Raw genomic sequence first — 24,291 nt, 5'->3', positions numbered from 1 at the left:
TCAACATGACTTCATGTTTAAGACAATGGGCTCGAGGCTGGCCATTGTCTACCTGGGAGTGAGAGCCTGGGATGAGAGCAAACATGAAAAAAAAAAAAAAAAGCAGCATAGGGGAAAACATGAGCTAACCGCTCTGTGACAGCAGAAATCTCAGACCAGGAGTGTCCTGGAGGCTGGAGATCAACGCTTTGTGCAGCCAAACAGCTCAGCATGAGTCAGCCCCAACTGGAGAGGTGGGAGCTCTTCCTGCAACGCAGAACAGACCCGGGGAACTCCTCGCTGGAGGTTCATGCCAGCAGTTCTCCTGGGCTTGAGAGAACCAGGGCAGATCCCCAGAGGAGCAGCCCCCTGGGGGGGTCTTTGGTTCAGCTCAAAAATTGTCTGAGCTGAAAATAAAGACCGGGGGAGTGTGAGGGGTGAGCGTCATCAGCGCCTGTCCCCTGCCTAATCCCTGTCCGCTAAATGCCTGTCTAGAATTTCTTCATCTTCGTAACAAGAGGAATCACAAACCATGAGGTTTTATGTTCCTTTGCCGTATAGATCCTAGCTGGGGATGTTCTTTCACTACGCTAGTGTAATCCTTTTTATAAATCCTGTTAAGTCCTATGCTTCAGTGATATCCTTTGGCAACGAGTTTTGCAAGTAAAGTGCTCACTGTGCATTAATCAGAAAGTTTTATTGCTTTATAGTAGTTTGCTGATGCTGGACTGCTATATATAGTTTGCCAGCAATTAGCGGGACGCTTACAAGGTTATTTAAGTAATTTTTTTCCCTTGTACCACAGCTCACTGAACTTTCCGTACGTATGACAACACTTGAAAGACGGCTGTGACAGCAAAGAGGAAGAAAAGCAGAACGAGCCTGGCTCGTGGTGGATGGCTCATTTGACAGGGCTATATTTTAGAGACAGGATTTTAATCAGGCACCTTTGATTCAGAGAGCTGCTCGGGCGCTGGGCACACCCTGTGGGGCAGAGGCAGGGGCAGGAGCCCGGCCACATCACCGCTCCTGGGGACCCCGTGGGGACCGCAGACCCAGGGGTCCCAGAGGACTTCTGCAGGCGTCCACCAACCTGCCCAGCCCGCGGTGCTTGGGGTGCCCCCATGGCCCCAGTGAGCTCCCCATTGCCTTCCCCCTGCCCTTTGAAGAGGGCACGGTGTGAGCGCTGGGGGCACGGGGGCTGGGGACCAGCCTGGAGGGGTTGGTGGCTTGGATGGGCCAGGCCAGGAGCGGGATGTGCGCGCACAGGGCTTCAGCACCGAAAAATCACCCCATGCTCAGGCCTCCCCCACCTCCCCCAAGACTTTCTGAGTGCTTTTTATTGCAGCAAATCTCCTAAAAATGGGGGAGCTCTGTCTGCTCGACCCAAGGCATCCAGACCAGGCTGCAAAGAGGGGGGGCACCCTCCCCTGTTCTTTGGAAAGGGCCGGTCTGCGCCCTGACGGAGGTGTTTTAATGACTGTTTTGGATCCCTGAGAGCCAGCGGCTGCCTCCTCCCACGCAGCCCAAGGTAATTCACCTCCTCCAGGCCAGCGTTGGAGGAGGTGTTGACGGGCGCAGAGCGGCTGGTAGAACAGGTTCTGGGCTGGGAGTTGTCTCCGAAACCCTGGGAGACCTGGATGGATCCAGCCCCGAGCACGGGTCCTTCTCCGAGCCCTGGCACAGCAGGCAGCGCGCAGGCATTCGCTCTGCGTGGCACTCCTGGGCAGGGCGTCTTTTGCGCGGCGCCGCTAGTAGACAAATTACAGCCTTGCCTCTGTCAAGGTAGATAAGAGACCATGTGATGCTGCGTGGTGGTAAACGGGTTGCAGGCAGGGTAAAGGTGCACAGGGAAATAACCTTGCAGGGAGTCCCTCCCTCCCCGAGCAGCGCAAATCCCCGTGGATCCGCCGGCGCCTTGGCCTGGATGCCTGCGCAGGTTTTGGGGGCTCTCTGAGACTCGTGAAGCCGGGATGTCTTTCAGCAGGAGGAACTGGTCCGATCTCTCCAGGTGGGTGCCTGGGGGGTGGCTGAATGCGGCCAGGAGGCGAGGGTGGGCTGCCGGCACTGCGGGGCGTCGGGGAGGACGGGGACACGGACGGGGGCTGCCGTCGGGGGGCTGCTTGCGGAGGTGGCTCGGTGCTGCTGGGGTTTCTCGTGGGTGGGTGAGATCGGAGGCAGTTTTGTTTCTTCTGCCTGGGGAAGCTGAGCTCTGCGTAGGAAAACAGCTCTGGAAAGGCATCCTCGCCCCGCGCTGGGTGTGTTCCTGGTCTCTGGGTCTGTTTGACTTTCTCCGGTGGGCTGTGGCACTGGGCTTGCTGCAAGGGTGGCTGCGGGGCTTCGTGCTCACCCGTGCAGCCCCTGGGCGCGTGTCCCGGCTCTGCCCATCCGGTGCTGAGCAAGCCCTGATTCATCCCCAGCCTCTGAACCATCCCGGCCCTGCTGCTGCGCCCTTCCCAAAAAGCAATTTGGGCTCCGATGGAAGCTCCTGGGCACGGCCGGGTGAGGCGGGGGCTGGTGGCTCATGGGGATGTGGGGTCAGCCCTGACCCCACACGGACCCAAGGCTGGTACCGCCGACCTCTGCTGCTGGCTGCGCGGGCGGTGATGGTGGTTCAGACACAGCCCACAAAACGGAGCAGAAATCCCCATCGTGGTGGTGGATCAGAGACCAAGTCCCCTCACCCAGCTGTGAGACAGTGGTCAAAGGGTCCCCAGATCAGCTGTAATTTTGGGTAAGACACCCAGCCCGGTCAGCCCAGAGTTGGGAATTGAGGTCCTGTTGCTCAGAGGCTGCCAGCTCACACCGCTGCCTCCACCATGGGTGCACAAGTATGGATTCAGGGCGCATCCAAACCCCGTCCAGATCCACCTCTGAGCTGTGCAGCTGCCCAAACACAAGCCCAGTGGGGTCCTGCACCCAGGAAGTTTCACAATGCAGTGAGGCAGCTTCTCCTCTCTCCCTAGAAGAGGCAGAATTCCCTGAAACAGCACAGATGTCAAATATCTCAGCACTAATGATTAACAGGGCAGGAGAGGACAAGGCAGGGGAGACTTGCCAGTCTTCTTTTACTCATCTCTTTGAGGTTAAAAAAGGCAAGACAGTGAGAAAGAAATCCCTCTTTGAAAAGAGGAGGGAAAGACTGGCAAAGCAAATCCATAGCCTAATGTGTGGATTATTTAATTACCGATAATGAGAAATTGCACGTTGGTAACGCCAGGATATGCGCTGCCTCTGCAGGAGCCAAGCAAATTTGAGGCAGGAAAATTTGTTTCATTTTGAAGAAGCCTGTGCATGCAAATCAAAGAAGTAACCAGCTCTCACACGTGTTTGGACTGGCTTTGGGGCTCCATGCTGTCACCGCAGGAGGGACACGCAAAGAGAGCTTGGCAGAGGCACAGCCCTGCAGCCTTGCAAGCGCAGCCCAGCTGTACATCAATGTTTGCAGGCTCATGGGACGAATGCTGCTGTGGGGGGCTGGCTGGGGACATGTCCCCAGGCAGAGCAAGACCCAGCTGGGGATGCTCACAGAGGCTCCCTGTGGCAGGTCCCAGCCTTCTCCATCCCTGTCCCACCCCATGCCACACATTGGGGACCACCCTGGGGTGGCATGCTGGGGGTGATGGGGATGGGGGAGTGGTAGGGCAGCACACCCTGTGGCATCGCTCTGTCTCCAGACAGGGGCTGAGCTGCCCGCTGGGACCCGTGCTCTCCGTTCTGCTTTACTGACCCTCCAGCGCTCCCCTGCCTCCATCCACCAGGAAGAACAGAAGCCGCGAGTGGTTGCGGGGGGTAATGTGGTTTAATTTATGACCCAGGCTTCATTACACAGTAACTTGCAAACCACGCGGCGAGTCACTGTGTCCGCAGCAGTGCTGGCAATACCACAGACCCAAGCGTGCTCTGACTTTCACGTTCATAAAGTCAAATTCAAAGCAAACCCTGGGCCTGGATGCAGCTGGAGTGCCAGCCCCTGGTGCTTGCACAGAGCCAGATCCTGCATGGGAGGGCAAAAGCCAGGGCTTCCCAGGAGGAATCTGCCCCTGGTGGTGCTGGTGACCCCGTGTGTTTTTGCAGCTGGTTCAGGACTAGTGCTACAGGTACATGAACGCTGTTGTGAAAAATGCAATGCAGGCACGAAATATTGCCCAACACAGCTCATGTGCTGGCGGAAAGGCTGGGCATGGTTTGCACAGCGGAAGGAAGGGAAAGCTGGTGTTTTCCAAACAACTTCTTATTCGTGTTGGCATTTTAGTCTAAAAAATATTAATTGTTTAAAATAAAATCTTTAAAGGTAACACTTTAAAGGTGCTTATGAACCTTGTCATTTTGGTATAAGGTGTGGCTGTAATACATTCCTGGTCCTTCTGGCTTTGGGAGGCCACATGTGGGGAGCAAGGGGGCTCCCGTGTCCCTGTTCCTGTGCAGAGCTCTTCAGCGGTACTTGCTCTTCAGCCTCAGATGCTTTTGCATCTGAGGCTTTTTGCACAATAAAAATTAAAATGCCACCCCCACAATTCATGCTGGGGCTAAAACCGTCTGCCACTCGTGGTTACCCTTCCAGGTCATGTGGTTGAGATCCCTGCGGTGGCTCTAGGGTCTTGCTGAGTTACAGGTTAAATATCTGTGCCTGGAAAGGCTTGCTTAATGTAGGGATTCCTTTTAAATGAATGCTGCCTTAAACAGGAGAAATTAGGAGTTGGGAAGTCAAATGCTTGTGTTGGGAAATGCCCGGATCAGCTGGGTGGAGCGAGAGCACTTTGCGACACCCGGCTCGCGTTGGTGTCCCTCTGCCCCTGCCCCGTGCAACCCTGCTGGGGAGGGTCCCTCCGCCACCCCCTGGGCCCTTCCGAGGACACTGCGGTCCCTTTTCTCTGTGGGATCCCCACGAGGCACACAGCCTCACCATGACCTTATGTTCCACCCCAAACAGCCTGGCCAAGCAGAGGACGCTTGAGGATGAAGAAGAGCAGCAAAGGGAGCGCCGGCGAAGGCACCGGAGCCTGCTGTCCTCTTCATCGGCGGATGAAGAACCTCCAAGCCCAGTGAAAGACCCCAGCCCAACGCCCAGCAGGTGCGTGAGGTCCTGCTGGCATCGGCCTCACTCGTGGTACTGAGTGCTTGCAGCTTGCTGCCTTGTTCTCTTGCCTGGGTTGGAGAGGGGTAGGATGTGGCTGCATGGACAAGGTAAACAGGACATGTCCCCCTTCCCTGGTGCTAGCACAGGCCAGCTATGTGGTGAATGCAATGCGGGGATTCAGGACGAGGATAAATATTATCCCACCTACTTTCCAAGCCCTGGAGGCCATGTAGATACAGCCCATGTGGTCCTGCACAAGTGTCCTACCTGCCCCTTCCCAGACTGGTGCCTGTGTTTGCCTGGGAAAGGAGGGGAAAAAGCTTGTTTGGCAGACTGTATCTGGACTGTGGCTGACAGCTGCCATAGCAGATGGTCTTACAACCTATGTTTTAAACCTAAAGACAGTGACATTTTTTCCTAATCCACTGAAGGGACAGTCACAAGTCTCAAACAGGGATGCTGCTCTGAGCCCACAGCACAGCTCCTTGGCACAAGACTTGGCGGGTGCCAATGTTTTATGGGGTTTCCAAAGGCTACTGGACACATTTATGGAGCCACGGTGAGCTTCTGAATATCAAGACATGCCCTGAAGTCCTCCAGCTTCCCCTGGCTGGAGACTTCATACCTGTCCTGCACTTTTCCTAGGCATCCACTATTATCCTGCTGCTGAAACTGCTGAGAGGCCTCCTGCACAGAGCAGGGCTCTGCAGCTGCTTGCTGTTACCAGCTCTCTGTTTTTGCTAGCATTGCTCTTTCCTTGGGAAGGGAATGGGAAGGAGCTGGGCTGCCTTCACCCCACTTAAAACATTTGTTGGCCAGTCCTGCAGGCACTCCTGGTCCAGCCTGGGAGGTGCTTGCTTTCCCAGGCTATGTGCTGCTGCCGTGGGTTGAGGCTGCAGAAATGCTTCATTTTTCTGCCAAAAACAAGGAAAAAGAGACGTAATCCAAACTTTTGGAAACTTTTTGCCGCAGCCCTGGCACAGGCTGCCCAAAGGCTGTGGGGTCTCCTCCCTGGGGAGCTCCAAACCCACCTGAATGTGGCCCTGGGCACCCTGCAGGGGGGACTTGAGGGACCCAGGGGACCCTTCCCACCTCCACCACTCTGTGATTTTGTGACTCCAGAGACACCTGTGGGATTTGTATGTGCCCCAGAGCCTCTCTCTGAGTGAACCTCACCTGCTGGAAGCCATCCCTCCGGCCCAGGGTGCTGAGGCCTGACCCCTGCTTGGTCTCTCTCTAGGCCCCAGTCCCTGGTGAAGCCGGCGTCTCCGGAGGAAGAGGAGGAGCGCAAGCTCTCGGAGGTGCTGAAGATGCAAGAAGGGAGACGGACAAGGTCCCCGTTGGCTGTGTCCGAGAAGCCGAAACAGGAGAAGGAGCAGCGGGAGGCAGCGGTGGGAGCGAGCTGCGAGCAGGCTGCAGCTCAGCCCCACACAGGGCAGGAGAGCGGCCGGGCCGCAGAGCGGGGTCAGGATGCGGCCACGGGCAGAGAAGCCTCAGCAGGAGACCAGCACCCAGAGCCAGCCCACGAGAGGAAGATGGTGGTGAGGGGACGGCTGCAGGACAAAGAGGGACAAGGCACGGGGACACCCCAAGGGGAGCAGCGGAGGGATGAGGGGGAGCCGCAGCAGCAAGCGGCTCCGGAGCTGGGGGCCTGCCGGGTCCGCGAGGTGAAGATCCTGACCCGAACGAGGACCCGCAGCACAGAGGAGAAGACAGCCTCGGAGGGGACCCCGTCTCCAGACCAGCAGGTGAGCAGGATGTGGGAAAGGTGCTGAGCCTTGGGGTGTGCAGCCCTGGAAGGACAGGAGGAAGGGCGAGAGACCAAAAGTAGCAGGAGGGAGATGCAGCCTCTGGGCTTTTGGGGGAGGTGTGTTTGGGCAAGGTGCTTCTCGTTTGGGTGTGGGAGGGCTTCGTGGTGCCGCTGGAGGAGCAGCATCTCCTCGCCATGCATGGCTGGGAGGGTGCCGGGTGCCCATGCTGTCCATGCCCCCACCACACTTGCTCTAGAAGATGGACGAGGTGGTACCGGGGTCCCACCACCTCCTTTCCCTGCCTTGCACGTGCTATTCTGATCACCTTCTCCTGGAAGCCCCTACTGATTTCCATCAGGCTTTCACTGAAGGGGTGTTAGGGCTTTGTGAATCCAAAGAAGACAGCCAAGGTTTGGAGGGTTTGGATCTCAAACCCCTGTCTCCAAACCATTTCCACCCTGGCTGCTCTGATCCCTGCACCTGAACCTTCCCCACAAAATCTGCACAGGTGCATCAGATGTCTGCTTTTTCCTCAGCATCCACCCAGGAGCCCCTTAAAGGAGGTAATACAGCCCCCTCCCACCCAAGATGAACCTCCAGAAAAGTCAGATGCTTCTCGAAATTATGCCACTTACAGTAGCTCCATCAGAAGAAGCAGCCCAAGGACTGTCTCCTTTCGGGTAAGAGCAAAAGCAAGTGGGAGGAAGACTCCTGTTAAGGCAGTGGAAGATGAAGGAAGGGATGCTTTGGTATCCATGCTGTGTTGGCAGAGCCTGTTCCGAAATGTGTGTTGGAAATCCATCCTTGGTCTAGGCATTGCAGCTCTGCTTCAGTCTTCCCTCCCTTTCCCTTCTCCTTGTCAGACCAAAGGCGTGTGACTGTGGACAAGTCCATGTTCATATGCTTTGTGCTGGCATGGAAACTTGTGGGAAGTAGTGAGAAAATAGGGAGCGCATTGTCCTCGGATTTCCCAAAGAGTCACAGGAATGACCATCCACCCTCTGGCATTTCTATTCTTCTCTGAGAATGCAGGAGGAAAAATAATCCATCCTCCATCTCATTCCTTGTTACATCCCTGAGAATATCTCCATTTATAGCCTGTGCCCACTTAAAAAAAAAAAAAAAAAAAAAAGGCTCTGTAATAAAAGGCTGGGAAAAGCACCGAAGCCATTGAGTTCCTCCATGCTGTGAATTAGGGCTGCCTGGGTAGGCTTACCTGAATTCACAGTGCTTCACTGGGAATGAAATAGCACTACCAAGTGTCTTCAATCCAGACAGCTTAGATGTGAGGTGGGCTCTGGCGTGGGTGAAAGCAGTGCTAGATTGAAAACCGGGGAGCTGACTCTGACCCAGTTTTCCCTGTGTTTATCTGTGATGACCAAGGATGGCTCCAGTGTCTCCTTGCCTTGTGTCTTCCAGGTGATCTCAAGGAAACAGAAAGAAGAAGATGAAAGCCCTCTCACAAGGAGGTCAGCAACCCTCTTCATGCTGCTTCGGCCTTCCTGGGCAGGGATGCTTGTTTTCCAAGGGAGAGGAGGGGATGGGGCCTGGGACCAGCTAGTGAGTGCCCTGGCACAGGTCTGCTGTCCCCAGGGTGCCTGGCTGACCAGGCAGCGATGCCTGGAGTGAGAGCAGACAGACCAAAGTCCACCACAGAGCTGGCATCTGTACAGGTCACCCCCAGCTTGTGCCTGTGGTCTCTTGGGTGATGCAGTCTCTGACCGGTGTTTGCATCTGCACTGCTAGGAGTTGGTTACAGTGCCACAAAAGTGTCCCCCCACCCTTGGAGCTATCCAGAACCCAACCGTACAGGTCCCTGAGCAACTTGATCTCGCTTTGGAGGGCGGTTCAAGTTACCCTCCACGTCTCTGTGGCAAGGTTTGGGCTAGGGGCCTAAAACTTCTCAGGGAACTGAGGGCTCAGGTCTGGAAGCAGGGCGTGGATAAGACTTCCCGTCCTACCTGGGACAGGGGAGCAGGGCTTTATGGGCACCTGGGCTTGCTCCTCTGGGTACCATAGACAAAACCCACCTGACCTGTGTGAAGATGCAGCTCAGACCTGGCAGCTGAGGACAGGGTAAATTGGGCAGCTAAGAGCTCTTTTCAATGTATGGACCCTAGGAAGGTGGTGAGACCCTGAGATCTCAGTCATCAGCACTGGCAGATGGGATCAGGTGTCAGATGGGGTCTCCTCCCAACAAGTGGAGCCCCCCATGGGCCGAGTCCAGGGCATGGTGGGGGCTGCCTTCAATTCCCTCTCCTCTTCTTCACCAGCGCGAGCCTGAGGATCCCAGGTAGCAACACCACCATCGAGGAGAAGCTGGAAAAGTACACCTCGGCTGTGCAGGTACCGAAACCCTCGGCACAGCCAGGCTGGTGCAGGGATGGGGGGGGGGAAGAGGGAAAGGGGGCCTGGAGCTGAGCTGGGAAGGCAGAGGGGGACTGGGCTTCACCAAAAAACACAGCCCTGATGGGGATGAAGACAGTCCCATGCAGAAAAATGGATCAGCCTCAGGGTATAGGAGCAGAGGGGATATCCCTTGGAGAGGGTCATGGGGATGCTGCATGGTCCTGGTGGGCAATCCCATGAGCTGGTGATGGGCAGGGAAGGAGCTGACCCAGGGCTTTGCTCTTCACCCCTTGGGGTGCAGCACGGCCCCTGCTCACAGCCCTCTCTCCTCGCAGCGCTCGGGGTCGGTGAGATCTTCCGTGACTGTTCAGAAGAGCCTCGTGGTGACCTCGGAGGGGGTGGCCAGCAAGCGCAACTTCTTTGAGGCCAGCGCTCCCAGCAAGGCTGAGCCGCTCGCAGCCAGGAAGGTGAGGGCAGGAGTCGCTGGGGGGGGGGTCCTGTGCCAGGGCAGGCACCAGCTTTTTGGGCAAATCCTCCCTGGTTTGGGTACCAATGCACACTGTGGCAGGCTGCTGGTGGGAGTTTCGTGGTTGTTGTGTGAGCAGGGCTGGGCTTGAGCCACCGAAACTGTGCTCCGGCAGTGTGTGGGTTTGTGCCGATGTGCTGGTATTTGGGGAGCTGGGAGGGAGCCAAGGTGTGGGCTGGTCTCTGCCTGCTGCAGGCTTGTCCCGTCTCCCTGTGCCCTGGGGTTTGTCCTGGGTTGCCTTCGTGCAATGGGAGAGCTGGTGCTGCAACCGTGGTGTCCCTATCTGTGCCACAGGACAACCTGAAGATCCCGGGGTCGGTGACATCCCGCATTAATCTGTGGATCAGCCGAACTCAGGAGCCTGCCAAGGAGGAAAAGAGCAAGGTACCAGCTTGTGCCAAGAGCTCGGGCTCAAGTCCTGGCAGCTGGCAGCCTGGTGGGACACCCCCCTGCATCTGGGGAAGGTGGGCCTTGGAGGGTTTGAAAAACCCCCGGTTGAACCCACTAAAGGGTCTGAGAGAAGCTTCGGGTCATAGGTTCAGCTGCCACCTGCAGGCCGCTGGGAGATGAGCTGTATGCTCACTGCTTACCCACCGAGCTCTGTGGGGCCTGGAAACAGAATGAGAATGAGTTGGGTGGGAAGGGACCTCAAGTACCACCTAATTCGAACCCCCCTGCCGTGGGCACACCACCTCACACCAGACCAGGCTGCTCAAAGCCCCATCCAGCCTGGCCCTGAGACCTGGTGTGCACCAAGAGGTCCTGCTGAGTACTGGGCCTGATCTGCGTCCTGGTGCAGATCCCAGCCCCCCAGTACAGGGGGTCCCACAGCCAGGGGGACAAAGTGCCTGGCTGTGGGGACTCAGACTCAGGTGCTGCTCCAGGGATGTGGATTAAAGGGAGATGGGCAGGAGACCCTTTGTCCTCAAGACAGCTCACTGTACTTGGAAAGGAGAGAATCAGCCAGGACAAATGCTGGGCAGGTGTCACCCCGAAAAGCAATAAGATTTTGCCGCTGCTCGTGGCAGCTGTGTGGGTAGAGGAGGGGCAGCTCCAGCCCAGCCCCGCAGCTGGGGTGGGCAAGCCTGGGCACCCCGGTGCTGAGCTCCGGGATTAGCACTGCCCAAACGTGTCTGTGCCGGGAGGCTGAGCTGGCTCTGGCTGCTGGGAAAGGGTTTGCTCCTGGGGTCACTCCTGGGTAAGGCTTTTTTTCCCTTGTATTTTCCTGTAATAAAGCTGCCATTCACCTCTGCGGGCTGGAGCTGCACTTGGTTTTTGGGGTCTACAGGTGTAGGATCTCAAGGCTGGCTGGTTTTAGCTGGGGCAATCATACTTTGAGGGCTGGTTACAGGCAGCAAGGCAATGATGCATATGATGCATGGAGAAAACCTTCTTGTGCCACTCACGGCTCTCTTATTTGCAGGACATCGGGAAAATAAACAGCCTGCCAAAGCGTGATGTCTGGGTAAAGCAGCCCAGAGACGCCCCTGCAGGCACCAAGGTAGACGTGGAGCTGCGCTGAAAACTGCTCTGAGCTGGGGCAGAACTGGGACCTGCTCGCCCGTGCATCACCCCCAGCCTCAGCCCCGGCCTCACTGTTTCTCACTTTCTCTTCCAGCTGCAATAATATCATATGCAATAATATCAGATGATCTGGGAAAAACTGGTTTGCTCTGAAGATCAAAGCCTGGCCCTGCCCAATCATCCATGCCGGCCCTGCCCACTGCCATGAGAGTCCCCACTGCCACGTGTGGGTGGAACGGGGTGGCCAGGGTCCTCTGCTTGTGGGCTGGGAAGGAAGAAGGCTGGAATCCCATCCCCGCGTCCCCAACCCTCACTCCCTGCCTCTCCAGGAATATCCTGGCCTGGAGGTTCCCCGCGGGTGCTGAAGGCAGGCTCTTGCCTCTCTTCCCTGCAACATTTTGGCATTCTGCTCCTAATCCCTGGCTGTGCCCCAAACTGTGCTTGCTAAGGGGAACAGCCTGTGCGTGTACCTTGCAGCCAGATCCTGCTGCGGGGTGAGAGGCTGCCGGGCCAGGGGAGTTTTGGCTGCCCACCCATGGACCGTGCCCATCCCTGAGTGTGGGGTGAGGTGGGGGTGCAGGCAGGTGTCATCCTCTCCCCAAGCTGTGACTGCTGGAGGGGACCTAACCCCCTAAAACACTGTTTGCAAAGTTGCTCATGCACCAGCCTAGCTTGAAGACCCCGTGGAGGGCAGGTGGACCTGATAGCACTGGTGCTTCCCTCCAGCACACAGCTCAAATGTGTCCTTCTCCACCACTCCCGTCCCCTGCAAGCAGTCACCCCTTTTGCTGAGTGCTATGCGGAGGGCAGGCTGGCCACAGACCTACTTGTGGGGCTGCGTGGAGCTGGGAGCCCTGTCCTGGGTCCCTTCTGCTAGCCCTGTTCCCCTCTCACACTTCCCCTGGAGCCCTTTGTGATGCAGACCCCAAAGCCACCTGGTCCCCATGCTCCCCGGCTGCTGTGCCCACCCTGGGGGGGGCACAAGGTACTTTGGGCAGCCCATAACATGATGCTCAAATCCTGCTGGGGCTGTGCCACGGGCTGGGGCTGTGCCTTCAGCAACCACTGCGGTGTCCAAATTCGGTGTGGGACCCTCCTGCTGCCCCTTGGTCTCATCTTGCTTGTCGGGCTTTAGAAGGGATTTGGTTTTCCTCTATGACTTTTTTTTTTTTGTCTAATAAAAGTTCTTTCTAAGAAGCTCCTGGTTGGCTGCTCCTGGACTGGGACCTGAAGGGTTTGCTTCCCATCTTCTCGCAAGAGGAAAAAAGGCAAAAACGTGAGACAGATGTCTCAAGGGGGGGGGTGTAAAAACAATCCGAACCTTCACAGGACAGCATCTTGGTGCGGAGGGTCTGGTCCCTGGCGCTGCCTTATCAGCGTCCCCAGCCCTAGAAGGTGACAGCTGGCTGGCTTGTGTCAGCCCCTCGGGCACTCACGTATCTCCGTCCGGCGGGTTTAAAATAGCAAATCTCTGAGGCCACACAATAGCTTGGGCTTATATGGGCTCCTGGGGGGGCAGGGGGAGCGCGGAGGGGGCCGGGGCTGCGGCTGCCAAAATAGCAGCTCACAAGTGTTGCATTCCTTGCTGGGCGCCGGGCGCATTCCTGCCGGCGCTGCCCGCCCCGGGGTGGGCGCTGGGGGCCCCTTAAAGCCTCTGCCCCCCAAGGAGCACACCCCAGACACCCGCCGGCTCCCCCGCAGCTCCGTGGGACCTCACCTGCGCCCCACAGCAGAGGTAAGGCTGGGGCAGTGTGGGATGCTCGGGCGCTGCTGTGAAAGTCCAAGAGATAAAGGCTCGGCGTGGATTTGGCTTGGGGCTGATGGCCCTGCCCAGCTGCTTTCACTGGGATGTGTTTCTGCTGTGAAGGCATTCCCCCGGGGAAAGCATCAGGGCCCTCTCCAGTGGGTTTCTCTGCAGCACATCCAATGCTGTTTGAGTGACACAAGATGGCTGGAAAGGATTTTGGGTGCCCTTGGGGGATCTCGTAGATCCCTGCTCCCCGTGTCTCCGGGCGGACAGGAGGGATGCGGTGCTTTGGGAGCATCGTACTGGCCCACAGGGACCGTCAGAGCCAGGATGCTCCCGTTTCTTTCAGAACAAGTGTTCAGAGCTTTAACTGGAAGATTTATCCTGCTTCTGTGCCATTTTCTGCACAGAGGATGGAAAAATATTTCTTAGAGGCATTTTCCAGTGTAACGTTAGCTTTTCTTGTGTGCCCTGTTAACAGCCCTGATTTTGCTGCTGTTCCTCAGTAAATGTTTGGTGGGATCTGGTGATGTAGCAGAGAGGAGGTGAATGGGAATGCAGAACTACACTTCCAGAAATGCACATTTACAGCCTCGTGGCCAGGAGGGGATCTCTGCTCCTGTGTTGTGTGAGGGCCCCATGAAGCCCTGGCTGCTAGTGGCTACATAAAAGGGTTTGGCCAAACTCTGGGGTGGCAGGACGGTGCCTCGCAGGGCCAGGCATGGGGAGTTCTGGGGAATGCATGGGGCTGAGCCCCGGGTTCGTCGGAGGGAAGGGGACAACAGCAGCAGCTGGGGCAGTGAACCTGGCACAGACAGGGCTGGCTTCTGACTTCATTTGTCTCCAAAAAGCACTCCTGAGTCATTGCTCAGGAGGGAGGTTTGACAGCCGTGTGGTATGCTGAGGCATCCCTCCTGCAGTGCATCTTCCCCATGCCTGTGGGTCCCAGTCCCGGATTCAGCATCTTTAATAAGCAATCCTGAAGCCTGTTCGACCCATCCAGGGTAATAAATGCCCAACAGATGCAGCTAGGGCCAGTTGTTCCCAGTCGCTCGATGGGAGCGGGGCAGCGGCGCTGCTCTGGGAACAGGTGGTTCAGCACATGGAGGTTATTTCTAGAGCTGCCTCGCACTGTCCTGCCGCATCGCAGCCTCGCCGAGGTCCCACAGGAGCAGGGTGGCCAGGCTGTGCAGGGGCTGGGCTGCGCGACCTTGTGCTGCAGCATTGGGTGGGAGCAGGGCAAGGAGTGCCGATGGGTGGCATTCACCCAGCCGTGGGCTGGGAGGGAGATAGGTGTGCGAGGAAGATGAGCATGGATATTTCCATGGTTTTAGCTACGCTTAGCCCTGCTGCTAAACTGGGATCTGAATTATTGTCCCCTTTAGCTAAGCTCAGCCTTGGGAACAGGACGCTGAGGGAAATGCCCCTGCTGAGCCCAGGTTGCCCCTCTGCACTTGGAGGGACGGGTGATCTCGCTGAGATCTTGTGCTGCGGCTGTAAATTGGAGATAATGGGATGTCCCTGCAAGTTTCCGTATCCCAGCTGAGCTAAGAATAGTCAGGAAGCAAAACAAGCTGAACGTTATAATTGGGTAATTTTACCGTGCCCTGAGCAAACACAGCACCCTGGGATGGCTCCAGCAAGGGGAGCTGTGTGTCCCAGACGTGGCTCCTGATGGCAGCTATCAGCATGGCACGAGGCCGTGTCTAATCTCCTGCCTCTTATTTGGGCGAGCTGTGATCCTGGGATGGGAGGGGAGCGGGGGGACCTTATCTCCACCGAGATATTGCCACCACAGCCCGGCTGGGGACAGCTCCCAGCTCCAAGTACTTTGGAGAGATGCAGCATCACTGTGCCCATGTTGTGGGTGCTGGAGGATAGGCTGTGCTTGTCCTTATCTCAGCTCCTAACCCTCGCTTTTTCCACCTTGTCTTGAATTCTGCTAGATAACCAAGCATGTCGGACTCTGAAGAGGTCATCGAAGAGTATGAGCAGTAAGTGGTGTGTTTTTAAACACCTTTCTCTCTCCCAATTCCTGTCTTCCTGCAGGGTCAAGCATTGCTTAGAGGTGCTGATGGGGGGGGCTCAGCTGTGGTTGTTGCCCCAGCACCCAGCATGAAAGCACTTTGGGATCCCCCCTGCCCATTGTCATCACTGCTGTGATGATTCTAATATCCCCGCAGTGGGGAGTTTGGCATCAGTAGCCAATAAGCAAATGCTCTGCAAAGGAATAGACCCTGCCATAAAAATTATGTGCTCTAAATCAATGGGATGGAGCTGAGAAAAGGCTGGCTCCATCAGTGTGTTGCTGATGGGGTCCTACCGCAGCATCCTGAGCATCTCAACAAGGCCCAAATCTGAGGGCAGGTTTTGCTGGTGAGGGCTGCTGGAACGCCTGAAGAGAAGGGCATTGAAGTTGGAGCCATGTGGCTACAGGGACTGGTCCAAACATGGCTGCTATTTTCTCATTCACCACCAGAAAAATTAGATCTGAGTCCTTCTCTGATATTTAAGTGCCACTTAAATATAACGATCTTGCACAAAGAAAATCTTGCATGCCCGGCAATGGGTCTGAACCCTGTGCTCAGCTTCCCTTGGCACATCTGAGGACAGACGACGTGTTTTCCTTAAATCAGGAAAGGACTCTGGTACAGAGGTGAGATGTAGGCTGCCCATTCCTAGAGTTTCAGACCACCTTCTCGAGTGGTGAAATGGTCCTGGGCTCTGACCACCATCGGAGTGCCAGCTGAGCACTGCAGGCTGCCCGATATCTGCAGCCTGCTGGAGGATGGGGGTCTTGGCCTGTCCCCACTGCCACCTTACAGCACGGCACACGCAGCCTGCTGAGCAGCCACTGCCCACCACTATGGAAAGTGGGACCCAGCTTGAGGAAACTTCAGCTCCTTTGCAGAGGATTGCTGTAACTGGGGCACTTTGTGTCGTACTTTGCAGGGAGCAGGAAGGTAAGGGGACGTGGAGCATCCACAGCAGCCCCGAGACTGATGCTAAGAAATGATCAGAGCAGCTTCAATAACCTGCGTCTTCTTTCCCTTTCCTTTCTCCTGTGCACACATGTGCTCTGTGAAGAGGAGTACGTGGAAGAAGGTAGGTGTTTCGTTTGTGGTTAGAAGGATAAGTGCTGTTGGTTCGGTGTTACGCTCGAGTGGGTGGTGGCGGCAAGTTCCTGGGCTGCAATGGGCCAGAGAAGGCTGTATGAGGCCATGTTGTGAATTTCTCCACCTGAAACATCAGTAGGATCAAAGCCGGCCTGAATATTCTTAGGATCTCTTTTAACAGGGAGATCCCCTGTCTCAAAAAGAGGGGTGGAAATGCTGGATTTGGGTATTTTCAGAGGTGTGAGCACAATAGCTCAAGGGGAGCTGGAGCTTCAGCTGAATGTATGTTAATGGTGCTCAAGGAGAAACCTCCAGCTGCCCCCGTATGGTGAAGAACCGACCCCCCCACGATGCATGCAGCTGCTCTGGGACACGGCTGGGCTGAGCACGTGAGGCTGGGCTTGGGGCCTGGGTTTTGCTGGGGCTCTTGCTGCTTCAGGGCACTGCCAGGCAGCCCGGGCTGCTGCAGGGCGAAGCATCCTGAAAGTTAAAAGCAAAGGGCTGGAGTCCTTGTCTCACGCGTGCCGTAGCTACACCCTGCAGCTTTACGGCGCCTGACTAACCTCTGCGCTTATTCCTTCCCCTCCTCCCTGGCTCAGAAGAGGAAGAATGGATTGAGGAAGAAGACGGTAGCTATTGCACCTTTCTTTATTTCATCTCTCCACTGCTGCTGTGAACACACTGTGGGTCGATCTGTCTTGTGCCTTTCCCCGCTTGGGGAAAGGTTTTCTTTCATTCTTTCACTTCTCTCTGTTGCTTCTTGCACTCCCCCCATCCAGCCGTGCTGTGCATACCTGCTCTCATTTCTGTGGTCTCTGTCTTACATCTACCCCCAAACATGCCCGTGGCTTGCTGTCTTCTTTTTCTTTCTTCCTCTCTTGCTGCGGGACCACAAGTCTTCCCTGGACCTGTGAGCCCCAGCGCTGCTCTCACTCCCATGGAGGACTATCGTGGAGATACTGCTCCCTCCAGTGGAAAAAGGCTCCAACAGTGGCATAAATGAGACCTATGCCACCCAGCCTTGTTCTTTGCTGGGTAGAGGAGAGCAGCAGAAATCCCTCCCCTGCACCCTGGGGTTTGGGGGCCCAGCTTGGCGGGGAGGGAACGAGGGACAAACTAGGCTCTAAATCCTTTAAATTTATCCCTCTCCCCACCCAAGCGCAGAGACCAGCCTTCGGGTGCAGGTTAGAACGAAGCCCTTTGCTTTCTGAGCTGCTGCTTCTTTCTTCTGTAGCTTCCTCTCCCCCGGGTCTCTTTGGCCTTGCTGGTGGCCGGCTCCGAGCCGCAGATGTCCCATGAGGGGGCTGCGGGGAGCCAGCGGCAGCTGCGGCTCTCGCACTGACGCTGCCCTTGTTCCCCAGGTCAGGAAGAACAGGTAGAGGAGGCAGAAGAGGAGACTGACGAAACCAAGGCAGAAGGTATGCACATGGTGGGAGATCCCATGGTCATGCTCTGTGTTGGTGGGGCACTGGCTTTCATGCTGTGCCCTGGAGCAGGGCTGGGATGTCCTGGTGTCACCTGCGGCAGGGCCTGCAGCCCCCGTATCGCTGGTTTCCAGTAAAGATGTGCCAAAACTGGGCTGCCCTTCCCTGACCTTACCAAGTGCTGAGTGCCTTGGCCCTACAAGCCTGAGGTTAATGCTGGTTTTTGCTGGCTGCTGACCTGCTGCCAAGTTGGTCATGTCCAGCCTTCCAAAATAATGCCAAAAATGTGTTGAGCCTGTTCCACCGAGAGGTAGCTGTTGTCTCGGAGTGGGGATTTCCAGAGCTGGGACCATGCTCTGATGTGTCTTGCCATCTGAAAACCCCTTTGGAGCGGCCTGGATTGCCTGCTCTGTGTCCCCACACAGTCCTGCCTGGTGGCCAGGCTCAGGTCCCAGCCCCGCTCCACAAAGCAGGGTACACGGGGGAGGTGGTAGCCCTCACCTGCAGATGCTCTGGTCACGTTCTCCCCCTTACTTTTGAAACAGAACAAGAAGATGAAACAAAAGCACCAGGAGAAGGTAAAGCAGGAGTGGAGGAAGGACATTTTTGGGCCATTTCAGTCCTGAACCCAATCTCCAAAGGTGCTGTCCCCTCGCCGCGGGGTTTTCAGTGTTAAATTCAGCTGCTGCTGAAGGGAGATTCTGCGGCAAATGGGGCAGAACTGCCCCGGACCTGTCCTCTGCCAGGGCTAGGGCAGTAGGAGAGCTGCAGGAGGGATGGCTTCTTGCTGCCTCGGTAAGAAATTCACCCCCCAAAATGGAAGGAGAGGGCAGAGCTACTGCTTCCCCAGCGGAGAAAGTGCTCCCCTGTTCATCCTGGAGAGCTGGAGGGGGGATTTTGCGGTGGGGACAGCACTTGTGCTTGGGCAGGGTGCACGGCAGGGCTGGTGCTGGGACCAAGCACCATGTGTTCCGCAGGTGGAGAGGGAGACCGAGATCAGGAGCCTGGGGAAGGTGAGGTATCCCCCCGTGGTCTTCTCTGGGGTGGGGGGCACCATCCCTGGGTGGTGCAGGGAGGCTCCAAACGCTTGGTGGGGAGCATCGGTGTGTGTGGGATTTTGGCACACAGGTGGACACCTCACTGTTTGCCTCTGGTGGAGGAAGATCTACCTGGGAGAGAGGGGGGGCTTGGCTCAGTTTTGTGGGGTTTTGGGTCGAGGTGTGAAAGCAAATGCCTCCGTGCCACTAACACTGTCTTTCTCTCCTGTTCCTGGGGACCCACAGGTGAATCAAAGCCCAAACCCAAGTAAGTGGTGGTGCATTTTCTCTGGTGCAAGGTCTGAACTAGGAGTTGTGCCTCCAAGTGATGGGCTTGGTGCCACTGGTTGAGATCCACAAGGGACACAGGCAGTGAGGCCTTAAAAGCATGAAAATAGTGTGGAGACTGGGACTTGGAGAGACAAGGGGAGAGGAAACAGGCAGATAAACAAGGAATATGAAGAGAATCCTAAGAATGGGGCGTATGGGCATTTTTGAAGCATTTTATGTGCTCCTTGGAGGAGGTCCAGCTGCCCTGTGGCCCTTCAGCTGGAGGACATCTGCATGCACCCCAGCCTGGGGTACGTGGTCCTTGGCACAGCCAGGGTATCACCTCCCCACGGTGCTCCTGGCCATGGCAGGAGGAGGGCTGGCATCTGTGTGAGCCCCTACAACCCCGGGACTGAGCCCACGGGGGTTGAGGCGATGGTTTCCAGCTCATGCTGGAGCATACAGTTTCTCCACTCTCTTTTGGGTGAGCGGTGGGGTAGCTGCCAGCCCCAGGGTGCCTGGCAAAGGGACGTGGCCACGCTGCCTGCTGCTTGCAGAGTTATTCCAGCCATGTGGGTGCCTTGGAGACCTTCCCAGGAATGCCAGAGGTCTTCCTCTGAGGCTGTCCAGCTGGCAACCTCCAGCAAGCAGCATTACTCTTCCCTGTCCTCAAAATGTGCTCACTCTGCAGCCCTGGGGGCCATGAGGCTCAGAGAGGAGGGCTGGGTAGATCAGAGCATGGGTGGAAAGCCTTGTCCCGTCCCAGGTACCTGCTGGAGGCTCACAGCCCTCCCGCTCACCTTCCAGGCCCTTCATGCCAAACCTGGTGCCTCCCAAAATCCCCGATGGCGAGCGCCTGGATTTTGATGTGAGTAGCACGCCCAGCCCAGCCCCGTGGAGGCTCCCCTGGCTCCTGGGGGGTTGCGTTGTGTGAGCACAGCTGTTGCCCCCCTTTCTGTCCAATGCAGGACATCCACCGCAAGCGCATGGAGAAGGACCTGAATGAACTGCAGGCCCTCATCGAAGCCCACTTTGAGAGCAGGAAGAAGGAAGAAGAGGAGCTCATCTCCCTCAAGGACAGGATTGTATGTCTGCAGCCTTCTCCTTTCCTCGCTGTTGCCACCCTCTACCCCGGGCAAACAGCCACAATCCTCTCCTCGCAGTCCCCACAGCAGGACCTGAGACATCCGCCCTTCCCCATGGGCTCCGGTCCCTGTGCTCCCCTGGGAGATGTGGGCACAGCAGAGCTGCCCTTGGGGCTTTCAGGGCTTCAGGGGCCAGTGTTGTGTCCCTAGGGACAAAGGGGATGGCCTGGGACATCCAGGCCATCGTTCTTGCCTCCCGCAGGAGCAGCGGCGGGCGGAGAGGGCAGAGCAGCAGCGGATCCGCAGCGAGAGGGAGAAGGAGCGCCAAGCCCGCATGGCCGTGAGTCTTCCTATGGGGATGGGGGCTTGGCCAGCGGCCTCCTGCAGGGCATGGGGCCCACCCCAGCCGTTCACCCCACGCGAGCCTGGCCGTGGAGCACGTGGGAGCTGTGTTTTGCATGCAAGCTGGCCCACAAGGTCTCCATCCATCCCCTCCTGACCCACTGCTAACCCTGGTAGGAGGAGAGAGCTCGCAAAGAGGAAGAGGAGGCCCGGAAGAAGGCCGAGGAGGAAGCCCGAAAGAAAAAAGCTTTCTCCAACATGCTGCATTTTGGAGGTTACATGCAAAAGGTGCGATCCTGCCCCAGGGGTTGCAGCAAAGCCATTGGTGCTCCCAGGGGGAGCTCGACCATGGGCTGGCCCTACAGCGCCACGAAGATGCTCGGTGCTGGTAGCTCGGGGGTCCTACGGGCAGAAGAAGACAGGCCACCAAGGTTGGGTGACAGTGGTGACCAAAGTGGGCTGGGAGCCCTGCGCTGCAGGAGCTGGGGGTCCGGCCTCACCCCAGGGACTGGGACAGGGGCTGGGGGCTGTGTCTGGTCCAGCGCTGCCAGCATGTCCTTGAGGACCTCGTGTACTCCTGGAGTGCCAAACACAGGGGGTGCTGGGAGGCAGAGCTGGGGATGGGGGCAGAGCAGAGGCTGGGCGGGTTTCCTTCCCTCCGGTGGACTGATGGCTTCTGCAGTCAGAGAAAAAGGGGGGGAAGAAGCAAACGGAGCGGGAGAAGAAGAAGAAGATCCTCAGCGAGCGGCGGAAGCCCCTGAACATCGACCACCTCAGTGAAGACAAGCTGAGGTAAGGGGTGCTGCAGGAGGGATGTCCAGGACGGGGTCCCACCCGCTGGGTGACAGCACGGCTGGGACACGGGCTGTGCCACCCCAGGGTGGCTGTGCCAGGCCACCATGCCAGGCTGCTGGTGACAGTGTCGGCCATCAGAGGGAGCCACGCTCACATGCCTGGGACATGCGTGTCCCCACAGCCCTGACACACGCGTGGGGCTGGCATCATTGTCAGCACATCCCCAGCTGGGCTCGGAGCCTGCAGGGACCCATGTGGGAGGAGGCAAGATGGTCCCTGCCGTGCAGGGGGTGGCATTGCTGCCCCGTCCCCTGCAGCGACCCTGCTGCCACATCCCTTTTCTGCACTGACATCACCCATCCCTTCCCACAGGGACAAAGCCAAGGAGCTGTGGCAAACCATCCGCGACCTGGAGGCTGAGAAATTTGACCTGCAGGAAAAGTTCAAGCGGCAGAAATACGAGGTGAGCCACCAGGTCCTCCCTGGGCTGACTCTCCCTCTGTGTGCCTGGCTGCGCCATCGGCTCCCCATTTCGAACTCCGGGTGGGTTGGGCACCAGCCAGAGATGTCTTGGGGAGCTGGCTGTGTCAGAAAAGACCCGTGCCCACCTTGGCATGGGGTGACAAACACCTAAGAGGCTCTACACAGTGGAAAGCAAAGCCACTTCTGCCTCCCGTGTGAATATGAGCAGGGCTCAAACCAACCCTCCCAGCAGCTGCCATCCTGGCAGTGCCGAGCACGCAGCTGTGAAGTGCTGCAGGATGTGGCTGCTGGTGATGGCATTGGCCCTGTGGCCTCGCAGCTCCCGGGGACTTGTACTCTGCTCCCTAAAGCCCAGGCAGGGATGGCTGGGGAAGAGAGCAGTGCTGCACTTTCACCCTGTCCCCAGCCAGGCATGGGGCATCCCGCCAAGCCTCACCACCCACCCGCATTTCTCTTTCAGATCAACGTCCTCCGAAACCGCGTTAGTGACCACCAGAAGGTGTAAGTACCTCGGCTGGCCAAGCATCCTCCTTCACCACTCCCTGCCCTTCCAGCTCCCTGCTCCCCGGGCTCCAGCTCCCACCCCATGTTTCTTCTGGCTGCCTCGTACCTGCTGGCACCCCGTGTTCATGGACCTGCAGGTCTGGCCCAGGGACCTCAGTCTGTGCCATTCTGCTGCCATCCAGAGGTCCCCATGGTCTCCCAGCTCCACCAGCTTCCCCCTGTCCCAAAGACCCTGGCTGGGGACAGACCCCAGGGAGAGGTCTCCGTACCTGGAGCCTTGTGTCCTCCAGGGTCCTGCCCGCCTCCAGCTGTCCCCATCCCTGCAGGGCCTCTGCCCAGCATCTCAGGGAAGGTGCTGGAGACCACAGCTTGCATAGGAGGGGAAATCCCATGGGCTGTGGGAGCTGTGCAGCCCCACAAAGACAGGGGAGCCGGTCCCCATGCCCCTTGTGCAGGGCTGGGGAACCCTTCATAACACTCCCAGGGTGGAGGTGGGTGTTTAACCTGCACTCTCGGGGGCACCAGGCCGCTCTCACATCCCCATCCCACTCTGCCTCCTTGCATGAGATGTGCTTAGCCTGTCCCTGAGTTAGCAGCATGCCCCCCTTGCAGTTAGCGGCATTCCCCCTGCATCCTCCCCTGCAGTTAGCAGCATCCCCCCCTTGCTCACACCAAATCTCTCTTCTCTTCTGCCCTACCATGGCCTGTAACTGCAGCAAAGGGTGAGTACAGGCTGCGTGCCCCCACTGCATGAGTGCTGCATGGACCCCTGGTGCTGACATCAGTCCAGGAGTGGGGCTGAGGAAGGGGCTGGCCTGGGGACTGGCATCCAAGGGCGGTCAGTGACTCTCAGGATGCCAGAAATGCCCGTCAATAACCACCTGAGCCTCCTCCTCCTTCTGATCTATGGCCAGTTCCCCCAGTTCTGGTTAAGGAGAGTGGTGCAGTGGGTCCTGGCTAACACCCTCACAGCTTCTGGACCTCAGGGGAGGGATCGTCCAGCCTCCAGGGTTGGAGATTCTTTGTTTTTTCTCTGAAGGATCACTGGGAGGGAGGAGCACGGGAAAGGGTTCTGGGCTGGTTGGAAACACCTGGCTAAATGCATGAGCTTGTTCCCAAAACGTCCCAAACCACACAGACTGACTTGAGCCCCATGCCGGGGAGGAAGACCTTTCCTGCAGGGCAACAAGCATCAACCAGGGATGGCTTGCTCTTCTTTGCAGGACCTCCGATGGTGCCCACCTCTCCCCTCTTTCCATTTTCACTCGTGCCCTTTTGCACATCTTTTCCTCCTTCCGTTCCAGGTCGAAGGCTGCCCGTGGGAAGACCATGGTGGGCGGCCGGTGGAAATAGATGGCTCAGAAGGCAGAGGTGAGGCTCGGCCTTGGCGAGCTGCCTGCCCCGCGCCATGGGGCCTGCCCCGCGCCCGCCGCCCCACTGCGCGGCGCTCGCAGGGGCCTTGCTGCAGGCACGGCGCGGTCTGGGTGGGCAGAGGCTTCACGAGGTGCTGCTTCTCATCTCCACGCCCCCGAATGATGTTGTGTCTGTAAATAAAGAGAGTGGTGAGGGGGCGCGGGTGTTGTCTCCACCTCGAAGCTCTGAACCAGGAGGAAGCGAAGCGGGCTGCGCCGCTTGCCCACCCCTGGAGTACAAAGGACGCAGCGGCCATCTGGGGCCTCCCGCATAACACGGCCCCTTGCCTTGTGGTCCTTGGGAGGCTTTGTAACGGACCTCAGTGGTCTGACCTGCTTTTCCTGCTGCAGTTCTCCCTACGGTCGCTTCACTTTGCTCTACCAGAGCCCCCGCGCCCCTCTCTGTGCCAGGGGTGGCCCTGGGGGGTGACGTGGGCAGGGGCCCTGTTCCCAACCCCCTTGGTCCATGGGTTGGTCACAAGCCCTGCCACCCACCAGGCTACCTTCCTCCCTGTTCCCACCAAAAGGGAGCAGACCCTTGTCTGTGTGTTTCTGGCAGCTTCCAATGAAGACTGGAGGTGAGTCAGTGTGGAGAGACTGTTTTTTCTGTCCTCACAGGGGTGCAGATCCCTTTCGTTTAGCTGTAGGCGTCTCTCTAACACGCTCCCACATGCAGTGCCCACAGGAGCACATCTGCTGCATACTCCCAAGAGTTCTTGGGGCATGCATCTGGCCTGTGGGCCAGCAGAAGACACCAGGCTTGCAGCAGGCTTGTCCCTTGCTGTTGCTCCCTTGCTGTGAGGCTTCTCCCTTAATGGGGGAAGTAATGGGGAAGAGCTGAATGCACAGGATGGTGGAGCTTCATGG

The 24,291-nt window shown here is 57.5% G+C and overlaps 2 protein-coding genes across 6 annotated transcripts; both read left to right on the top strand.

Annotated features, from left to right (window-relative positions):
* Nucleotides 1-1,557: 1,557 nt before the first annotated feature.
* On the top strand, nucleotides 1,558-12,406 carry LAD1 (ladinin 1). 2 transcript variants are annotated; one of them, XM_040536076.1, is made up of 10 exons: nucleotides 1,558-1,990; nucleotides 4,913-5,053; nucleotides 6,300-6,807; nucleotides 7,347-7,490; nucleotides 8,230-8,279; nucleotides 9,084-9,156; nucleotides 9,495-9,626; nucleotides 9,980-10,069; nucleotides 11,109-11,186; nucleotides 11,304-12,406. In XM_040536076.1, exons 1-10 carry the CDS (start codon nucleotides 1,953-1,955, stop codon nucleotides 11,310-11,312), a joined length of 1,263 nt encoding a protein of 420 aa, XP_040392010.1. In that variant the 5' UTR covers nucleotides 1,558-1,952; the 3' UTR covers nucleotides 11,313-12,406. The 2 variants fall into 2 exon arrangements, with proteins under 2 accessions (XP_040392010.1, XP_040392009.1); XM_040536075.1 differs by having other exon boundaries at nucleotides 11,109-12,406.
* A 429-nt stretch (nucleotides 12,407-12,835) lies between these two features.
* On the top strand, nucleotides 12,836-23,574 carry TNNT2 (troponin T2, cardiac type). 4 transcript variants are annotated; one of them, XM_040535673.1, is made up of 18 exons: nucleotides 12,836-12,944; nucleotides 14,903-14,950; nucleotides 15,909-15,919; nucleotides 16,044-16,061; nucleotides 16,675-16,701; nucleotides 17,434-17,490; nucleotides 18,042-18,074; nucleotides 18,474-18,509; nucleotides 18,780-18,801; nucleotides 19,611-19,671; nucleotides 19,772-19,888; nucleotides 20,151-20,228; nucleotides 20,408-20,518; nucleotides 20,913-21,022; nucleotides 21,398-21,488; nucleotides 21,969-22,009; nucleotides 22,729-22,734; nucleotides 23,317-23,574. In XM_040535673.1, exons 2-18 carry the CDS (start codon nucleotides 14,913-14,915, stop codon nucleotides 23,363-23,365), a joined length of 906 nt encoding a protein of 301 aa, XP_040391607.1. In that variant the 5' UTR covers nucleotides 12,836-12,944; nucleotides 14,903-14,912; the 3' UTR covers nucleotides 23,366-23,574. The 4 variants fall into 4 exon arrangements, with proteins under 4 accessions (XP_040391607.1, XP_040391606.1, XP_040391609.1 ...); XM_040535672.1 differs by having other exon boundaries at nucleotides 16,672-16,701; XM_040535675.1 differs by lacking the exon at nucleotides 16,675-16,701.
* Nucleotides 23,575-24,291: the final 717 nt, after the last annotated feature.

Source organism: Cygnus olor, chromosome 24, assembly GCF_009769625.2.
Source record: "Cygnus olor isolate bCygOlo1 chromosome 24, bCygOlo1.pri.v2, whole genome shotgun sequence".
NCBI lineage: Eukaryota > Metazoa > Chordata > Aves > Anseriformes > Anatidae > Cygnus > Cygnus olor.
This window is presented reverse-complemented; position numbering and strand designations above follow the sequence as displayed.